General features: G+C 47.1%; 1 protein-coding gene across 1 annotated transcript in view; it reads left to right on the top strand.

Moving 5' to 3' along the window:
• LOC140214186 (kelch repeat and BTB domain-containing protein 8-like) overlaps positions 1-18,431 on the top strand; it is a 50,560-nt gene extending 32,129 nt beyond the window's left edge. The window contains exons 3-4 of the mRNA XM_072285544.1: positions 2,608-2,760; positions 18,222-18,431. Of these exons, the coding sequence (XP_072141645.1) occupies positions 2,608-2,760; positions 18,222-18,431 (363 nt within the window). The remainder of the gene's footprint in view (positions 1-2,607; positions 2,761-18,221) is intronic.
• The last annotated feature ends 383 nt before the right edge of the window (positions 18,432-18,814 follow it).

Raw genomic sequence — 18,814 nt, 5'->3', positions numbered from 1 at the left:
GGATACACTACAATTAGGAAGCAAAGGCACGCCGCAGGGGTCAGTGCTGTCACCCTTTCTGTTCAACATAACCCTCATACCCATGGCCAAGCTTCTTGCCGCCATACCAAACTTATCGTCGGCACTCTACGCAGACGACATCACCCTCTGGACAGTCAGGGGAAGCGAAGGTGATATTGAGAGCACGCTACAGACGGGAGCGAATATAGTTACCGGATGCGCCAGGAGAGTCGGGCTAACGTGCTCGCCACAAAAATCCGAACTCCTAGTTATCAGACACAGACCAAAGAAAAACGATCCCCCGGCACAATTGGATGTTAGGGTTGATGGTACAAAAGTTCCAGAAGTACAAACCTTGAGAATTCTGGGAATGTACATTCAAAGCAACGGGAAAAACACAACTACACTAAACAAACTAGTCGCATGCGTTGGACAAACCAACAGGCTCATAAGACGAACAGCTAACAAACACCAGGGAATGAAGGAAACAGATTTGAGGAGGCTAGTGCAGGCTTTCGTGCTCAGCCGTATAGTATATTCTCTCCCCTATCTCAAACTTCAGGCAGCGGAAAAGAACAAGGTTGAATGCCTCATAAGACAATCGTACAAGGCAGCCCTTCATCTCCCTAAGTATACATCAACAGAAAGGCTGCTAATGTTAGGCATACACAACACGCTTCCCGAGCTAGTCGAGGCGCACAGAATCGCACAGTACGACAGGCTAACAAAAACACCCACGGGAAGACACATTCTAAGGACCTTGGATATCAGGCAAGAACGCATAGGGACGGATGCCGTGCAAATGCCTAGAGACATACACAAATATCTGAGAATAGATCCAATCCCGAAAAACATGCATCCCGAACACCACGAAGAAAGGAGGAAGGCGAGAGCCAAAGCCCTTCACAGACAATATTCAAACCATAAGGAGGCAGTCTGTACGGACGTTGCAGAGCTCTGTGATCACGATGCCTTTTCGATAGGCGTCGTGGGCATGGACCTAAAACCAATCTCAGCCGCCTCTGTGCGGAGCAAAAAGGCACACGAGGCGGAGGAAGCGGCCATCGCCCTAGCCATTATAAGCACTAAAGCAAACCTGATTTTTAGCGACTCGAAGACAGCCGTTCGAAACTTTGCAAAAGGGAGGGTCCACAAACCCGCCAAACAAATCCTAAAACCGCAAAATTTCAACGCCAGACCCATTAGAATCATATGGGTTCCGGCCCACGCGTCGCATCCTGGGAACGAGGCGGCCCACAACTTAGCCCGAGGTTTCGTCAACCGGGCAGTGGGCGAGCCGGTCCTGAGGTCGGCCAGAGAGACCTTGACCACCTACCACGAGATCACATTATACTACAGAAACAACAGAGGGACGCTCCCGCCGCCGGACAAAAGCCTTAATAAACATCAACAAGTGGCCTGGCGGAAGCTACAAACTAACACCTTCCCCAACCCCTATATATACTCCAAGGCCTACCCAGGAGTCTACACCCCCGAATGTAAGCTCTGCGGGGTCACAAAGGCAGATTTAAAACACATTTTATTCGATTGCGACAATCTAAAACCGAAAAGAGAATGGCATCTCTCTAACGAGCAAGAGTGGGAGGATGCGGTGTCCAGGTCGGACCCAGTGGTTCAACTGCAGGCCGTCAGCTGGGCTTTGGAAGTCGCCGACAGACAGGGCCTCACTACCATAACAGGTGGCGCTAGAGGAACTGATCGGACGGCCACCTCACGCACCCTGGAAGCCCACTGACGTTAACCAAATCTTTGCTGTTGACGAAATAAAGTTGTTACCACCACCACCACCAACCCGGGGAAAACGCGGATGGCGTCGGCAGCAGCAGCAAGAAACAGCGTTGCAACTCCGGATGGCTGGGATGGCGGTCACGCAGAGGCTTCCGAAGCTAGTATCATCACCAGCCACGAGCACACAGCACAATAACAGCGTCAAACCGCATAGACACGCAAAGAACAACGCTGCTACGTCGGATTACTGCTACGTCAACGCTGCTCCCGGATGAAAACGCGGAATATGGGGAGGCCGGAAGCTCCGTGAGCGGAAGATGCAAACCGAAACTGCTTCGTGCATTGGCGGCGTCGCAACAGTCGTATCTGTGCCTGTCGTAAAAGTAGCGGGTACTACAACATTTACGCCCAGGCTGGTTGCGATTGTTGCGTACTTTCCGCTCAATGCAACAGTAGTGTGAACAAAATAGTTGCGCTTTTTGCATTTACGCTTACGTTCCGTGCGAACGATCCGTGCGTAGCGCACGTAGTCTGAACGCGGCTTTAGAGTTTAATGGGCGAATTTGTGCCCTAAATCAAACTAACAACTCGGTGACGGCGAAAGCAGCAAGCGCGTCTAGGGTGTTCGTCGGACTGAGCCAGCGCAAGCGGTGGACCCGTATTTATACATTTCGCGTCCAGGATCGAAACGCGTCAAGCGACGCCGCTTACGTCGCGGTGATGCCGGTCGCGTCACAGCGACGCGAGCTGCGTCGCTCGCGTCGCTACAAGCCGAAATACACGCACGTGGCAGTATCGTCCAATTCGCTTCATACAGTGGGTTTGAAAAGGACTCCCTGAACTCCTGTCGATATGCAGGTGCAGCTGAACGGGATCACGCACGAGTCATTCAGCGTCTTGCTGGCATACATGTACACGGGCCGGCTGCAGCTCACCTGTCAGAACATTGTCGACGTCTTCCAGGCAGCCAAGCACCTAGACATGAAATGCATCAAGGAGCGATGCGCTCAGGTACGGCGTCATTGGTGCATCTCACTAATTTACATTCTACTGCCCTCACCTAGGAGTAACCTCTCACTGTGTCGCATCAAACCCTACATAGCCAAAAACGGTGCACTCACTTACTCACTCAAGCAAAGAACACTGAATAAACAGGCACGCAAACACGCACTGGCACACGACAAAAACATAACGAAGGTTTACGTCGCCGCTTATATACCAAGTAAAAAATTACTGCGATTTTTTTTTGTTCGTCGAAAGTTAAATGACGTACAAAGGAGGCACACGTTAGCCGTACTTCAAAAAGGCCATTTTCTTGCATGACAACAGGACTCGCGCAGTTTTCTCCTAAGTACTGTGTGTTTGCGGTTTGAAGAACATTCCGGCCCTTTTACTTTTCGAATACATGCGGTAGCTTTGGTACGATCTTAAGTTTTCTAGTTATGTGCATTGTCATCCACTTTGAGGTGTATATTATTTGAAACGAATAGCTGCAAGCAACGGTGTACGCTGTTGGACTTGTTCGTTGTGGCGCGGCTAAAATTCTCAATATAGAGAGAACGCCAGCAATCTTTTTCCCCGCCATAGCAAACTGAGTTCCACTTTCCCAGTGTGTTTTTGAAGGTGATGTCACGTAAAATGTCTGCTACCCTGAATGAAGCATCGTGCAGCAACAGATTGTCGAGTCGCAACACAGTTAATGGTTGACATCAGCTTCTGAAGGAAGCGAACTTGCATTTTAGATAGGAAAGCGAATGAAAGGTCGTGTCATTAGCGGGCTAAAAACCCCGCATGGGGGTATGCGTGCGCAGGCGTTTGGAGCGTTGCGACACCACGTACCCGAGCCCCAGCAGCGTAGCCAGAAATTTCGTTCGGGCGGTGCTCACGTTGCAGCTCGGCCTCCTCCTTATAGAGTTTGCCGAGGGATGAAATACATGAATATTTACTGCATTTCCATTGCAAAAGGTGCTGTAAATGAATTATAGAACGCTACGCACTGATCAGTAGAATATGTATTTCTTCATAAAGGAATGCCCTCGTATGTCCCAAAAATTGTGTCCGAAATAACTGATATCAATGCTTCCATGCTTTTTGTCTATTTACCAAATGAGGAAAATATCACACAAACTTTAGAACTATATCAGTTCGAAACCAGCAAAGCAGTGCATGCCGCTGATATGAAAAATGTAAAAGCCGCGACATGTACAAGTAAAAGACAAATGTTTTAATGAAACTTTGTCAGCCAGGAGTCTTTTTTTTTACATATCTGTACATATACAACGGCCTGACGAAAATCTCAATGACGCTGTCATTTCTTCCAGTGTATAGCTCAGGATTAGCTGTCACCGGTCGTGTATTGTGAGTAATTGCACCGAAATTATAGTCGCAATAAAGAGCACATATAAAGAGCAGTTCTGCAAAATATACGAGCGCGAGTCAAATGCAAGTGAGTCAATGCGAATATATGACAAACGGGGAATTTTTTTTAAATTAACCTCAGTGAGCATTTATACATTTGTCCCACTGACTAACGAGTCGCGTGATTCCAGTTTCATAAAACTCCTTGGGTTGCTGCTTCAAAAAGTCTGTCACTGACTCTTCCATGCCATCGTCCAACACGAATCTGGTTTCCTGGAGCTATTAATTATTAACAGCCTATAAAAACGCCACGTATGTAGGGCGGAACTATTCGAAGAATTGTGAAATCTCAGGAAAAGTACAATTTTTTACCCTTTCCCATATCAGCCACCATACTACGTTCCCTTATGGGTAAGAAAAACTTGACTACGCTCTAGCAACCACACTAAATGAGCTAGACCAGAAAATGTGGACGTTCTGGCCCTTACTAACAAAACCTTATTTGACCTGTTTGTTTGACTGTATTGAAACTGCTTATGCTTCTAATTGTTTCATTGAAATATGTATGCTGTGTAATTGTTCCTGTAATTGCCATTCGTGATGGAAGTGTATGATCGTTTCTTTATTTGCTGATGGTTACATAACTGAATCCATATACGAAGTCGTCATGTCACTGCTGCTGTACGGGTGCCTAGAGCTTAGTCAAGCTGCACCAATGCAGCTTTTTTCTCTGGCCCTCTATTTTCGCAGTAACAATGTATTGTCTGCGGCGAAAATAAAACTTGATTGATTGATTGATATTCAATTGCCCAAAATGAGGAAGTCGCAAGGCGACAGGTCTAGACTTTATGGCGGAGGTTGCAGCGTTTCCCACTTTAACTTTGCCAGTTTTGTATTACCCACATCAGTTGCATTGGCACGGGCATTGTCGTGGAGAAAGATGACCGCATTCGGCAATTTTCCACGTCGTTTGTTCTTGCTTGCGACACGCAGCCGATCCGTCGTTTCAGAATATCCGAAAAGATTGATAGTCTCTCTAGGTTTAGCAAATTTCATCAGTATAGGCCCCTGATGATCGAAAAAATAAGTCTACACCTTTCCGGCGGAAATGACGGCCTTCGCTTTCTGGGGGTGGGGGGTAAATTCGAATGTTTTCACTGTAAGCTTTGCCGTCGTATTTGGCTCGTAATTGTGGCACCATGCTTCGTCCCCGATGACAATTGGCGGCAAGAAGTCGACACCCTTATTGGGATACCGGATCAGATGAGTCGAGGCAGCGCCGAACTTCTCCATCTTTTGGCGGTGGTTTAAAATCTTGGCATCTATTGCGAACGCAAGAGCTGATAATCAAGATGTTGAGGAATTATGGTGTGAACCGAACTGTGACTGATGTTCACAGGCTGTGCCACTTCATCGATGCTTATCCTCCGTTGTTGTCTAATCAGCTCATCAACCTCTGACATTGTATTGGGAGTGATTGCACGGTGGCTTGGATCCGGTCTTGAGTCGTCTTTGCAACTTTCACGTCCTACATTGAACTGTTTACTCCAACGCTTCCCAGTGGCCAATGAAATGCAGTGTTCAACGTACACGGCAGCCATACGGCGACTAAATTCTTTTTAGGAAAGACCTTCAGCTGTCAGAAACCTCACGACATCACGCTGTTCAACTTTTGGAGTGTCCATTATGCCATGTAACCATGTTCAACCCAGTCTATGAGAGCATTAAAGAATGTTTATCCTCACAACTGCGTGTCACCTTTGTAAATGCAGGATGCCTGTGTGCTACGCGCATGCCTCGCAGATAATGAACAGAACCATTATTGCGCGGGATTGGTTGGCTCACTTTCATTTGACTCGTCCTCGTACATTAGAGATGCGAAGATACCATGGAATATACAAATGCGATAAAACTGCCTAATAAAGGGCAAAAAAGAGCCACTAGCAACAAAATTCACTGCACGTATACACAAAACCTCGCTATAAGATATCTGAATATGCATATAAGTCTCTAATAAACCTACGTATCTAAGAAAAAGTCATGGTATATAATGCGTCAAACAATGCAAACAAATATGTTGCGCGATCACAGATTCACAGACCACAGAATCCAAAGCCTCACTCCCTCTTCATCCACTCCCCCTTGATGTATTACGTGCGATGGAAGACACCACGCTTCCTCCCCGCTTTTCTCCCTTGCGCACACAAGACTGATGTTGAATTCCAATGGCGAAGTCGGAGCAGCCGACGGACTCCGCGAGTGAGCACTCGACTCTGGCGCAGAGCAACGCCTCCAGATCCGCGAGTGGAACACAACCTGCGCCGCTGGAGCAAGGCGGAAGCGGAAGTTCTGTCACAGAGTTACCCAGGATACCTTGCGTGTTGTCATTTCCTTCCGCTGTTTGCTCCCAGCACCGCCGCACCAGTCTTCTCTTCAGCGCGGTTCACCTGTTGTTTTTTTAAAAGTGCGGAATGGATATCTCGCCAAGCGTGCAGCAGCTTTTGCTTCCTCGCGAGTAGGGACCGGTGGCGCCTCCCAGCAGACAAAAGTGGTAAAGGAAATGCGTCACGCAGAGTTCCGGTCCACTCCGCCGATTTTGGCGGAGCATCTTTTCTGCTCCACGGAGTGACTCCCGCTCTGAATCCCCTCCGACGCTCTCATTGGAACACCTTACTCCCGCCCTCACTCTGCCGTTGGAACAAACTTGCTCCGAAACAAGCAGAAAAACTTGCTCCGACTCCGCCATTGGAATTCAACATGAGCCACCATCGTCGGCTTACCCATGCCAGCCCCCCATGCCCATTCACTCGGACATAGAGCATGCGGCGCGCGGTCACGTTGTTATCTCCCTCGAACTTTATACGGAACATGAGGGCGACGGCGACGGCAGGAATGAGCTTGGAGTGTCCATATAACTGCTATCGCAATAATATAATAATAATAATATTCGGCAACTGAGGCGTCCTGTGGCCCATTCCTTTCCGCAAAAGAAGTTACAAAATCGAACTTCCACCATGAGACAATTCGCTGCGCCACAACAATGTCTTTGTGTGTGGGGGGGAGGGAGGGGGCGAAGGCACCGAATTGAAAAAAAACGCATAGGAAAGCATGTTGGCCGCAATCAAATGCCTACTTTGGGCGCCTAATGTGGCTACCGAATGAATGTCGAAGAAAACGGGAGACGCTTGGTCCACAGCGAACATACGCATACTGCTCGGTATCCTACACCGGCGAGACAAGACTTTCCGGAGAGGTTCCGCTAAAGCGAACGCCTTGCATCGAGTCCCCGCAGTGATGGCAGCGAGCGACCATGCATTGTTTCTTGTTCTTGTCTGCCAGCCACAAGGTCTCCAAATCTCTCCCAGGAGAAAATCCACGCATGCGCGCGCAATACGAACGCGCACCGAAGTGCGCCGCGCGGTGATCGACGCAACACGAGAAACATACATGTGTTCTGGCTGGCTCTGGCAGCCCGCGGGTAGCGAGAACGATGAAATTCAAGAGGCTGAATATGTCCTCGCGAATAAAAGTGAAAGTAAAAAAATAAATAAGAACGTAGTTACCTTTCCTGGCTTTAGTTTCTTGACATGGATGCTAAACAATTTTGATATCTTTTTCTGTGATAAGACGGCACAAATGAACCACCACAACGCTTCGTCTCACTGAACTTCGCTGCGTGCTTTGTCAACTTGTCTGATAGTATGTAGATTTGGCTGGTCTCGTTTTATGTTCCGATGTACGACTTTAGAAATGTTAATGCACCTTTCGCACCAGAAGTTTATGAGAAATTTATACCCATAAGGTTTCGGAATTGAATTCCATGTGCTCCGTAGATACCGCAGCCTCCGCGATATGCCGCGAGGAGGCCACTGGCCATCAAAATGCCCTTGAATCTTTGTGCTCGGATGGCGCTACTTGCTTTATGTGACTCCCGGTGCATAGGCGCGGCCGCGAAATCCAGCCCGAGTTCGCAGTGTACGCGCTAAGATGTCTTTTCGAGCGTGAAAAAGACATTCTAGACAACATCCAGAATGATTTCCCGCGCCGGGGGGTTGTTTTGGTCGGCGATGAACGGACAATACGAAAAAATTTCGGGGGGTGGGGGCTTCTGAAGCCGCATAAGACCCCCCCGCCCCTCCTGGCTACGCCCCTGTCGAGCACATTGAGGTCGGACACGTCCGTGTTTGACTGCATGTGGCTTGGCCGTGTCTGGGGACAAGGGTACCTCGGGGTTGAGCTGATGCTGAGCGTTTGAGCCTTGATGGTCCCTTGGAGGAGGAAACGTACCTGTTTGGCCTTGGTTTCACGTACACGACAACACTGGACTGACCAGCATGAGTGAAATCGGTAGTTGCCTTTTCATGTCTCTGCCTCCAATCTTAGTCTTCCATCTCACTTTCAGTATTCCCTGTCTTCACTTCTTTTTACTTCCGGTTTTCTCAGCCACATGGGTTAAGCTTGTGTGGTACAACCAATCTTGGCTGTGCATATTTGGTTATAGCGCAGACGTACAGTTGGCGTCCGCAGGGCTTGTTCTTTATAAGACCTGCTGCGTCTGTTGGTGGGCGGCTGGTGTTACTACCGAAAACTGAAGATTTTGTATGTACAATTCTTTGCCCCAACTCCTCTGATCACCCTCAGTAAGGAGGCCACACCGAAGCAGTACTTAAATTTTCGGGCCAAAACGCTAGGAACTTCCGCCGTTACCGAGTAATTCGCTCTGAGAAACGAGGAAAGACAACGAGAATTCTGTCGCCAATCCTTGTTTGCCAATGCCAAACTCAAACTACGGGTTCAGGCTGTAAGGCGTCGAAACTGACAAGTGGGACGTTCTCTTGAAGCTTCATGGCAAAGAGCAATATGAAAAACGACTTATTGTTTCTAGGACCATAGTAGTTTTCGTGACCCCACACTGCACCTTGAACGCCATCCGCGGTGTCGATTCCGACGATGAGTTGACAGAGTTGACCGAGACTGAATTTCTGGATGAATGGAAAGAACAAAATCTTATCAACCTAAAACCAATAAATATGAGGCACGATGAAGTAGAAGATGACACCAAGCCCTCAATTCTGACATTCGGTTCGAGTGTGCGCCCATAAATAATCGAGGCAGGACACGTTAATGTCGAATGAGGCAGTACGTCCCTAACCTTCTCCGTAGCTTCAAACGCCAAAGGTTCGGGCACAGTTTACAAAACTGCGGAGGCCGACTGACCTTTGCTAAATGCAGTCCACACGATCATCCAACTTAATCCTGCGAAAATGCTCTACACTGTGTAAACTGCGATGGGGTGCACGCCACATACTAGCAGTCCTGTCTATCCTAGAAAAGAGGGACAGAAATCGTACCAGTTATGGTAAAAGATAGCCTCTTGTTAAAGGGAGCATGGAGGTGGGTGTCGTGCCTGCCAAAGAACAGCTTAGCTGAAGTGGCGCGTCACGGGGCAGCGTCAGAATGGCTCTCGCAGGCTGCCTGGCCCACGCGCAGTGAGACAAGAGCAACATCGTCCGGCCCCTTAGTGGCTGCAGCCAACGCTGTACCACCGTCCCAGAAGGGGCCACCGACCTCCGGGATGGTGGCTTCCAGGGTCTGGTATCTCGAGGTGAGGCCCTTAAGAGGCAGTGCCCAATGCGCCCAAGGAGCGGCGGGAGTGCTTTGACCACTTACAAAAAAAGAAACCGTGCATTGCAGGAGCCCGAGAAGGGCTCTGTAATCAAACATCCGTTCCCTAAACACATCGGCACGCGCCTCCTTTTCAATATGGCAATAAATTAAGTTCATTGGAACGCCAGATCTTCACAATCTTCATGACGTTAAAGAACTGCTCAAGGAGTTTAGTCCTAAGATTCGGTGTGTTCAGGAAACACCTCAAACATACACAAATTTTGTCTGACACTATGCTATTTTCGTAAAAACCGCGATGACACTCTCGTGTCATTCGAAGGCGTGGCTATGTCCAAATCTCTACACACCCTTTAGAGGCAGTTGCTGCCTGAGCGATGTTGTTTGATATATCAGTAACTATTAGTTCTATATTCATCTTTCCCAACTATCAACTTCATAAAACTGAACTTCAAACCTACATAGATTAACTTTTGGAGCCATACATAGCTATCGGAGATTTAAACGCACATAACACTTTGTGGGGAGACTCCCGTAGCGATGGAAGAGGACGTTTAAGAGAAAATTGGTATTATAGCGTTGCACACAAAACCTACTCATCAATGTACTTCAGCATTGCATCCAGCATACTCATGCCATCCCTTGATTAAAATTTTGTTAAGAACCCCTACGGTAGTGACCACTTTAAAACAGTAATAAATGTTACAAAACAGGCTAAATGCTCCCCACATGTTCCCCAATGAAAGAGTGAAGCTACAAATTGGGTTCTGTTCAAAAAACCACATGTTTAAACTCAGGATGACATTGCTGGTTTAAATATAGAGAAAGCTGCGACTTAGCATGTTTCATAATTGAGGCTTCCACAAAATTAATCCGACAAACTAACGGGCTAGCTAATAGGCGTCACATCCCACGGTGGAGCGATGAATGTCAACAAGCATGGCCGACAAATCTATTCCGTCATTGTAGAGAGGAACATACCGAGTGGCACATTCCCAGTGACCTAAGTTGGCGTCAAAGACGTTTAGGGAAGAGTGGAACTCGCCTGCTGGCACATACCTAGTGAGCCCAGTCCGCACCAAAGCGATTTTATTTATACAATATTTTATACAATACTGGATGTAAGCTTATGGGCCTATAATTTTCAGTTCTTCAACGTCTCCCTTTCGTGGGTTAGTATAATGTTGGCATTCTTCCACTTCTCTGGGAACCTTGGAGTTGCTAGAGAGTTTGTATAAAGGGCCGCCAGCTTTTGAAGCATGATGTCTCCTCCATCTTTGATTAAATCGACTATTATTCCATCGTCTCCTGCCGCTTTTCCCCGTTTCATGTCATGCAAGGTACTTTGAACTTCATCGCTAGTTATAGAACGAGCCTCTGTAACCTGTTCATTACTATATCGAGTGGAGGTATCATGGCTGCTCTGGGTGCTGTACAGGTGAGTATACAATCCTTCCACTGCTTTTACTGTATCTTCGGAATTGCTGATGACATTACCCTGCTCATCTTTCATTGCATACATTTTCCCTTGTCCTAAGCCAACTTATTTTATCACTGATTTCATGCTGCGTCCATTTATTACTGCTTCCTCAGTCTTTCTTACAATATAATTTAGACTACCCTTTCTTTTCTCCTTGTTGATCAGTTTTGACAATTCCGCGAATTCTATCTTTTCTCTTGAGTTAGACTGTTTCATTCTTTGCCGTTTCTTTATTAAATGCTTCGTTGCTTGGGAGAGTTTACTTACTGGTTGCCTTGGTGCGTTGCTTCCCACTTCAACTGCTGCTTCTGAAGCCAGCCTAGTTACGGCTTGATTCATTGCATCTATGTCGTCTTCATCTCTCTGTTCTAAGGTTGCATATTTGTTTGCAAGTAGCAGCCTTAATTGGTCCGCTTTTATCCTTACTGCGTCTAGGTTGGCCTGTTTCTTCTTGACCAATTTTACTGTTTCCCTTCAAATTCAGGTAAATCCTAGACCACAGTAGCCTATGAGCACGGCACTTTATCCTACCTAGCACATCTACATCCTGCACTATGCTGCGATCGGCAGAATGTATGAAATCGATTTCATTCCTTGTTTTACAATTAGGGCTTTTGCAGGTTCACGTTTTATTGCTACGCTTTCTGAAGAACGTGTTCATTATTCGAAGCTTATTCCTTTCCGCAAATTCTACCAGCATCTCTCCTCTAGTGTTCCTAATTGCTTGTTCACCAGCCTGCGGTTTTGGCAGTTTTGCATAGAATTCGCCCATTACTACAGTATACTGAGGTGGCACTTTTCTCATGGCTAATTGCAAATCTTCGTAAAACTGGCCAACGGTGGCCGATGGTTCTTCGCGCAGCCTCGGCGCGTCGTTCTCAGCGGATCGGTGGCTGTACATGTGCTTGATAGCTTTTGTGGAGCAGTTTGTGCACGGCACGCAAGGTGCCGTATATCGCTTCCCTTTGTCATCCGGCAAAGTGTACATAGGGCCGACAGGCAGATGCCTCAATGACAGGCTAGTGAAACACAAGCAAAAATTGAACTGTTATCAAGATGGACATGTCTCCGTGCATTGTGATGACTGCGCTTGTAAACCACTGTTTATTTATTGTATGGTCGTGTTTAGAAATGCAGATAACGATACGAGGGACCATTGTAGAAGCAAGCTTGATTGCAAAAGAAGGTGCAAACTGCGTCAGTGCTCCGCCGATTTCCATGAGCAGAAAGGAAATGGCATTGTTGGGTTGCGCGTGCGATGATTTCCACTCGCTATAAGTACCATGCTTTCTGAAATAAAATTCAATTGATAGTTAGCACACGTCCTGTCCTTTTTCTTGACCGTGTCAATCCAGCGCTATGGCTTCAATTGGTGCAAGTAAACAACTGGCCCGAAAATCTGCACTCCTCGATGTGTAACAACTTTATTGCAAAGAGCGAGTGACGAACGTCCAAAGTAAAAAGAAACAAACAAAAAAGTCGGAGTATCGCCCGAAAGGAGAAGCATCGATTGCGATAGCAAATTAAGCAAGGTAAGCGAGCGAATTGACTTTCGTCCTGTCCCTCACTTCAACGCGAACGAAACGTTAAAAGCACAGCGGATGCAAAGCTACCGGCAATGGGCGCACTTCATCCTCATCGCAGATCGCTTGCAAGATACGGCGGCCGCGCCGTAAGCAGCAACCGCCGGGGTAGAACCCACCTTTCTCTCGCCTCCCCCGCCCCCGTGCCTCGAGCGCGAATGAAGACTCAGAACTCGAAAGACTGAAAACTGAGAACTGATTCCACCCCACCATCCTCCGTCCCGCGCGCGATATTGAGCTGCGATCGTCGTCTGACCCTCGCGAGAAAGTTGTGTCGACACGATAGAAGTACGTTTTATACGCTCGATTTAAGAAAAAAATGCCACTAATTTGGTCCGCTGTAGCCGATAGTCCGTTTTAGCCCGGTCCGTTATAAGCGAACTTCCTTGCATTAATAATATAGGTAGAACAAACTAAGGCTGAAATATGGCCTGTTATATCTGAGACTCTGTTGTACGTGAATCCATTGTAATAGAGCGTAGACTGTACATACATACATAAGAATGCAGCAAACACACCAATGATATACGAGGAACCACTTGTGCTTAGCAATCGAATGAATGAGATGACAATGGAAATTAAAATGCATGAAAACGTGCGTATATGACCAAGATACCAAGACAAAAGCGCTCCATCCAAAACACGAAGCCATCATGAGCAAGCACTCAAAATTCAAACGAAGCGCAGCCTTAAGACGATCGAGAGCGCATGCGCGATCCAGAAAGCAAGTTCTTTATCTATTAATGCAATTGGCGGCTGACTGATGTAGTCAACCTGAACAATCGCTGCGGCTTCAATGATAAGTCTAGTGTTTTTATTAGTGTGCCTAGCTAAGGTACTGTTCCTTCCCAAGAGCGCAACACATCCGCAGTGTGTCCAATTGACTTCAAGAAACCCGTCTCGACCTCCTCGGACTTTATTGCTCTGTTCCTGCCATCTTACATTTAGAGATTTACATGTCTGGCCTACACAAGACAGACCGAAATTCGAAATAAAGATTGAGTTGAAAGCCAGCGCTTGCCTTTGTCGTTCTTTGTCCCCTTGTACATATGTACGTCTGTGCGTATCTCTATGTACGCGTGTCTATGTAGGTATGTCTTTCTAAGTCACGTTTGCAATAGAATAATTACTAGCTCGTACTCAACCCTGCTAATATCAGCGCCAACTCCTGCCGGTGTGGTGGACGGCGTAAAAGTAAATCACAAATAGAAGAAAAGCAGCGTTGGTGTCACATGGATCCTTTCCTTTCCCTCTCCACCGTGCTTTCCATTTACGACTTTCCCCTGATGGCCCGACATAGCCATCTCGTTGCATGATCACAGCTTGTCTGCTTTACTTATTCCTTACCACCCGTCTAATTCAGGGGAATCGAAGTTTCGTGTTGTCAGTCTCCCAGTGAAACCGGAAATTGTCACCAAGCCCGAGGACTTAATGTCCGAGTCCGTAACCCTTAATGACCATCGGTTATATTCCCTCCTCATTACATGTCCTGCCCATGTCCATTTCTTTTTCTTGATTTCAACTAAGATGTCATTAACTCACGTTTGTTCCCTCACCCAATCTGCTCTTTTCTTTTCCCTTAACGTTACACTCATCATTCTGCTTTCCTTAACTCGTTGCGTCGTCCTAAATTTAAGTAGAACCCTTTTCGTAAGCCTCCAGTTTTCTGCCCCGTAGGTGACTACTGGTAAGACACAGCTATTATACACTTTTCTCTTGAGAGATAATGGCAACCTGCTGTTCATGATCTGAAAATGCCTGCCAAACTCACCCCAGCCCATTCTTATTCTTCTGATTATTTCCGTCTCATGATCCGGCTCCGCCATCACTACCTGCCCTAAGTAGATGTATTCCCTTACCACTTCTAGTGCCTCGCTACCTATTGTAAATTGCTGTTCTCTTCCGAGACTGTTAAACATTACTTTAGTTTCCTGCAGATTAATTTTTAGACCCACTCTTCTGCTTTGCCTCTCCAGGTTAGTGAGCATGCATTGCAATTGGTCCCCTGAGTTACTCAGCAAGGCAATATCATCAGCCAATCGCAAGTTACTAAGGTATTCTCCATTAACTTTTATCCCCAATTCTTCCCAATTCAGGTCTCTGAATATCTCCTGTAAACACGCTGAGATTAGCATTGGAGAGATCGTATCTCCCAGCCTGACGCCTTTCTTTATTGGGATTTTGTTGCTTTCTTTATGGAGGACTACGGTGGCTGTGGAGCCGCTATAGATATCTTTAAGTACTTTTACATATGGCTCGTCTACACCCTGATTTCGTAATACCTCCATGACTGCTGAGGTTTCGACAGAATCAAACGCTTTTTCGTAATCAATGAAAGCTATATATCAGGGTTGGTTATATTCCGCACATTTCTCTATCACCTGATTGATAGTGTGAATATGGTCTATTGTTGAGTAGCCTTTACGGAATCCTGCCTGGTCATTTCCTTGACAGAAGTCTGAGGTGTTCCTGATTCTATTTGCGATTACCTTAGTAAATAGATTGTAGGCAACTGACAGTAAGCTGATGGGTCTATAATTTTTCATGTCTTTGGCGTCCCCTTTCTTATGGATTAGAATTATGTTAGCGTTCTTCTAAGATTCCGGTACCCTCGAGGTCATGAGGCATTGCGCAAACAGGGTAGCCAGTTTCTCTAGAACAATCTGCCCACCATACTTCAACAAATCTGCTGTTACTTGATCCTCCGCAGCTGCCTTCCCCCTTTGTATTACTCCTAAGGCTTTCTTTACTTCTTCCGGCGTTACCTGTGGGATTTCGAATTCCTCTAGACTATTCTCTCTTCCATCAACGTCGTGGGTGCCACTGGTACTGTATAAATCTGCATAGAACTCCTCAGCCACTTGAACTATCTCATCCATATCAGTAATGATATTGCCGGCTTGGTCTCTTAACACATACATCTGATTCTTGCCTATTTCTAGTTTCTTCTTCACTGATTTTAGGCTTCCTCCGTTGCTGAGAGCATGTTCAATTCTATCCACATTATACTTCCTTATGTCAGCTGTCTTACGCTTGTTGATTAACTTCGAAAGTTCTGCCAGTTCTATTCTAGCTGTAGGGTTAGAGGCATTCATACATTGGCGTTTCTTGATCACATCTTTTCTGTCCTGCGATAGCTTACTGGTATCCTGTCTAACGGAGTTACCACCGACTTCTATTGCACAATCCTTAACGATGCTCATAAGATTGTCGTTCAGTGCTTCAGCACTAAGGTCCTCTTCCTGAGTTAAAGCCGAATACCTGTTCTGTAGCTTGATCTGGAATTCCTCTATTTTCCCTCTTACCGCTAAGTCATTGATTGGCTTCTTATGTACCAGTTTCTTCCGTTCCCTCCTCAGGTCTAGGCTAATTCGAGTTCTTACCATCCTATGGTAACTGCAGCGCAGCTTGCTGAGCACGTCCACATCTTGTATGATGCCAGGGTTAGCGCAGAGTATGAAGTCTATTTCATTTCTAGGCTCACCGTTCGGGCTTCTCCACATCCACTTTCGGCTATCCCGCTTGCGGAAGAAGGTATTCATTATCCACATAGTGTTCTGTTCCGCAAACTCTACTAATAACTCTCCTCTGCTATTCCTAGTGCCTATGCCATATTTCCCCACTGCCTTCTGCCCAGCCTGCTTCTTGCCTACCTTAGCATTGAAGTCGCCCATCAGTATAGTGTATTTTGTTTTCACTCTACCAATCGCCCATTCCACGTCTTCATAGAAGCTTTCGAAACCTTGTCTACTAGTTTGTTGTATGCCTATTTGCAAACATGAAATCTGTGGCGGTGCTGGAGCGCAGGCGCAGTGGTCGAATAAAATAAAAAATCACCAACGCTTCCCCTATCGGCAAATGGCGGTAAGCGAAGGTTGTCCTGCGTGCACCTGACATTCGTCATGGTTAAGTAACCCACAAGGGCCGGATGCTTGGACCACCCGCGGCCTCAGCTCGCTATCTCGCTACTGCCGGATTGCCTAGCTCATGCTCTAACAGCTGGATCGGTGTGCCGACGGCGAGCCCTTTTACGGGCGAGTTCTCGTTCTCGCTGCCGCTCGTCGAACTCTAAGGGCTACTTGGAGGAACGCACAACGCGTGGGCGTCCCATCTGTTTTCCGAGACTAAATTAAACGGAAGCGAAGCCTGCACAGTGTGCGGCAAACCATTTCCTGCCCTTTCCCTACCCGGCGGAAGCGAAATGGCTCTGATTGGTTGCGCTCGTGGCGTGAGCGCGCGCCTATGCAGCTGAAATCCTTGCTAATGACTCGTGCTCCGGCGCCGGCGCAGCTGTCATTTCATCGAACCGCTCTTTCGCGCCGCTGCTCGGCTCTGAGAGCAATTGGTTTTTTTGCATGACCACGACGACGCCACTTGTGAGCCAATACAAGGTTCGCTTGAAAAGAAACACCTTTTGCTATTTCTTGTCGGGCCAATTCAATCCGAGGCCGCAATAGTCGTCAGCTTAGCTTGCTTCCCTGATTGACGATAAAAAGCTCACTACCTATAGAATCATGCCCATGACAAAACCAGTTGGTTCAGGGTAGGCAACGGTAGGCAGCTATCTCTATGAGTTTCAATAATGCTTGCTCGCGTGCTATTTCATGGCACCTTATTTGCAGCAGTGTTACAACACATATATACGCAGAGAAATAAAAGAGAGACCATTGGGAGCGTTTGCTACCACATGAATGCCGGGGTATGCTTGATTGTTCTTGCGAACAGGTGCCGCTGGTTCTTGTCGTTTCGTGTCATTGGCTGAAGGCAAAGGGACAGTTGTCCTTGTACAGGGGGCATTAATTGCCGTTTTCATTCAGATCAAAGTAAGCTACACACCAGTACTATGACAGAGAGCAAGTGGGGAGCCTCTGAACAAGGCTACTACATTAGGAGGCAACACTTTTTCTCGGATATAAAGTGCTAGCCTTCTAGCCTGGCAGTTTGCGCTGGTGCTGACATGGGTCAAGTGGTGTGAATCAGACAGAACGGTTGACAGACAGTACGCAGAGCTAGATGTGAACTTCAATAATGCTTGCTGGCATGCTATATATAGTTGAGGAAGCGTTCTTCGTAGCAGTATTACAGCACACGCAAGTAAAAACGGAGTGACAAGGCAGTGCTTACCAAAGCTAGGAAAAGTTTGCACTCTGTCCTATGTCTTCTTGTTTTCTTTTTGTGCTTGTATATTTGCTGTAACACTATTACGAAGTATTTTTGCAACGTCGTAGCCTAGAAAATGTCTGTGCAAGGGCCATTTAAAATTCCCTCTCAATGCATTTCCCTGTAGCAGTGTGCACTTCGTCATCGTGTGAAACGTGAGCCTTGTGGACGATAAGCGACGCACAAGTAACGTTAATTTCCCGGCAGAAATTCTGCGTTGCTGACCGCATGTTTTAGCTGTGTCACCGAGTTCTGCTGTGACGCAGGTGCTGACGAGCTCTCCAGAAGATCCCGTGCACGCGCTTTTCGTCTATGTTTCGGCCAAGAAGCTTGGCACCAAATCTGCTTGGCAGCGCGCCTACAAGACCATTCTATCCAAATTCCACTTGGTGGTCACCTGCCAGGAGTGGTTGGAGCTCAAGGTCGATCAAGTGGTCGAGATACTTTCCGCAGATTCCATCGCGGCACGCAGGTGAGCGGTCGTTCCTAAAGTGGGCAACGCGGTGTCGCTGCGAACTACACATCACCCTTGTCACACCTTGGAAAAGTTTCTTTTATCATTACGGAGCGTTTCGCTCGCAAATAAAATGCTGCAGGTGCTTTCAAAAGGTCTTGACACAGCCTTCAATGCATGACTGCATAATGGTCATATGCATAATTAGCCAGCGACACTCATTCATTCATTTCAACTTTGTGTGTGTGTAAGAGCGGCACATCAGGACACGACGTCTACCTCCGAAACCTAAGTTGCCACCCGACTCGTGCTGGTGTGCACGCCACGAACCGCTCATCATTATTATCATTTTCTCCTCTTGTGCTTGCTTGTTCTGCAAGCCTCCTTAAGCTGTCGGAAGAGGGC

This window comes from Dermacentor andersoni, chromosome 11 (assembly GCF_023375885.2).
Source record: "Dermacentor andersoni chromosome 11, qqDerAnde1_hic_scaffold, whole genome shotgun sequence".
NCBI lineage: Eukaryota > Metazoa > Arthropoda > Arachnida > Ixodida > Ixodidae > Dermacentor > Dermacentor andersoni.
This window is presented reverse-complemented; position numbering and strand designations above follow the sequence as displayed.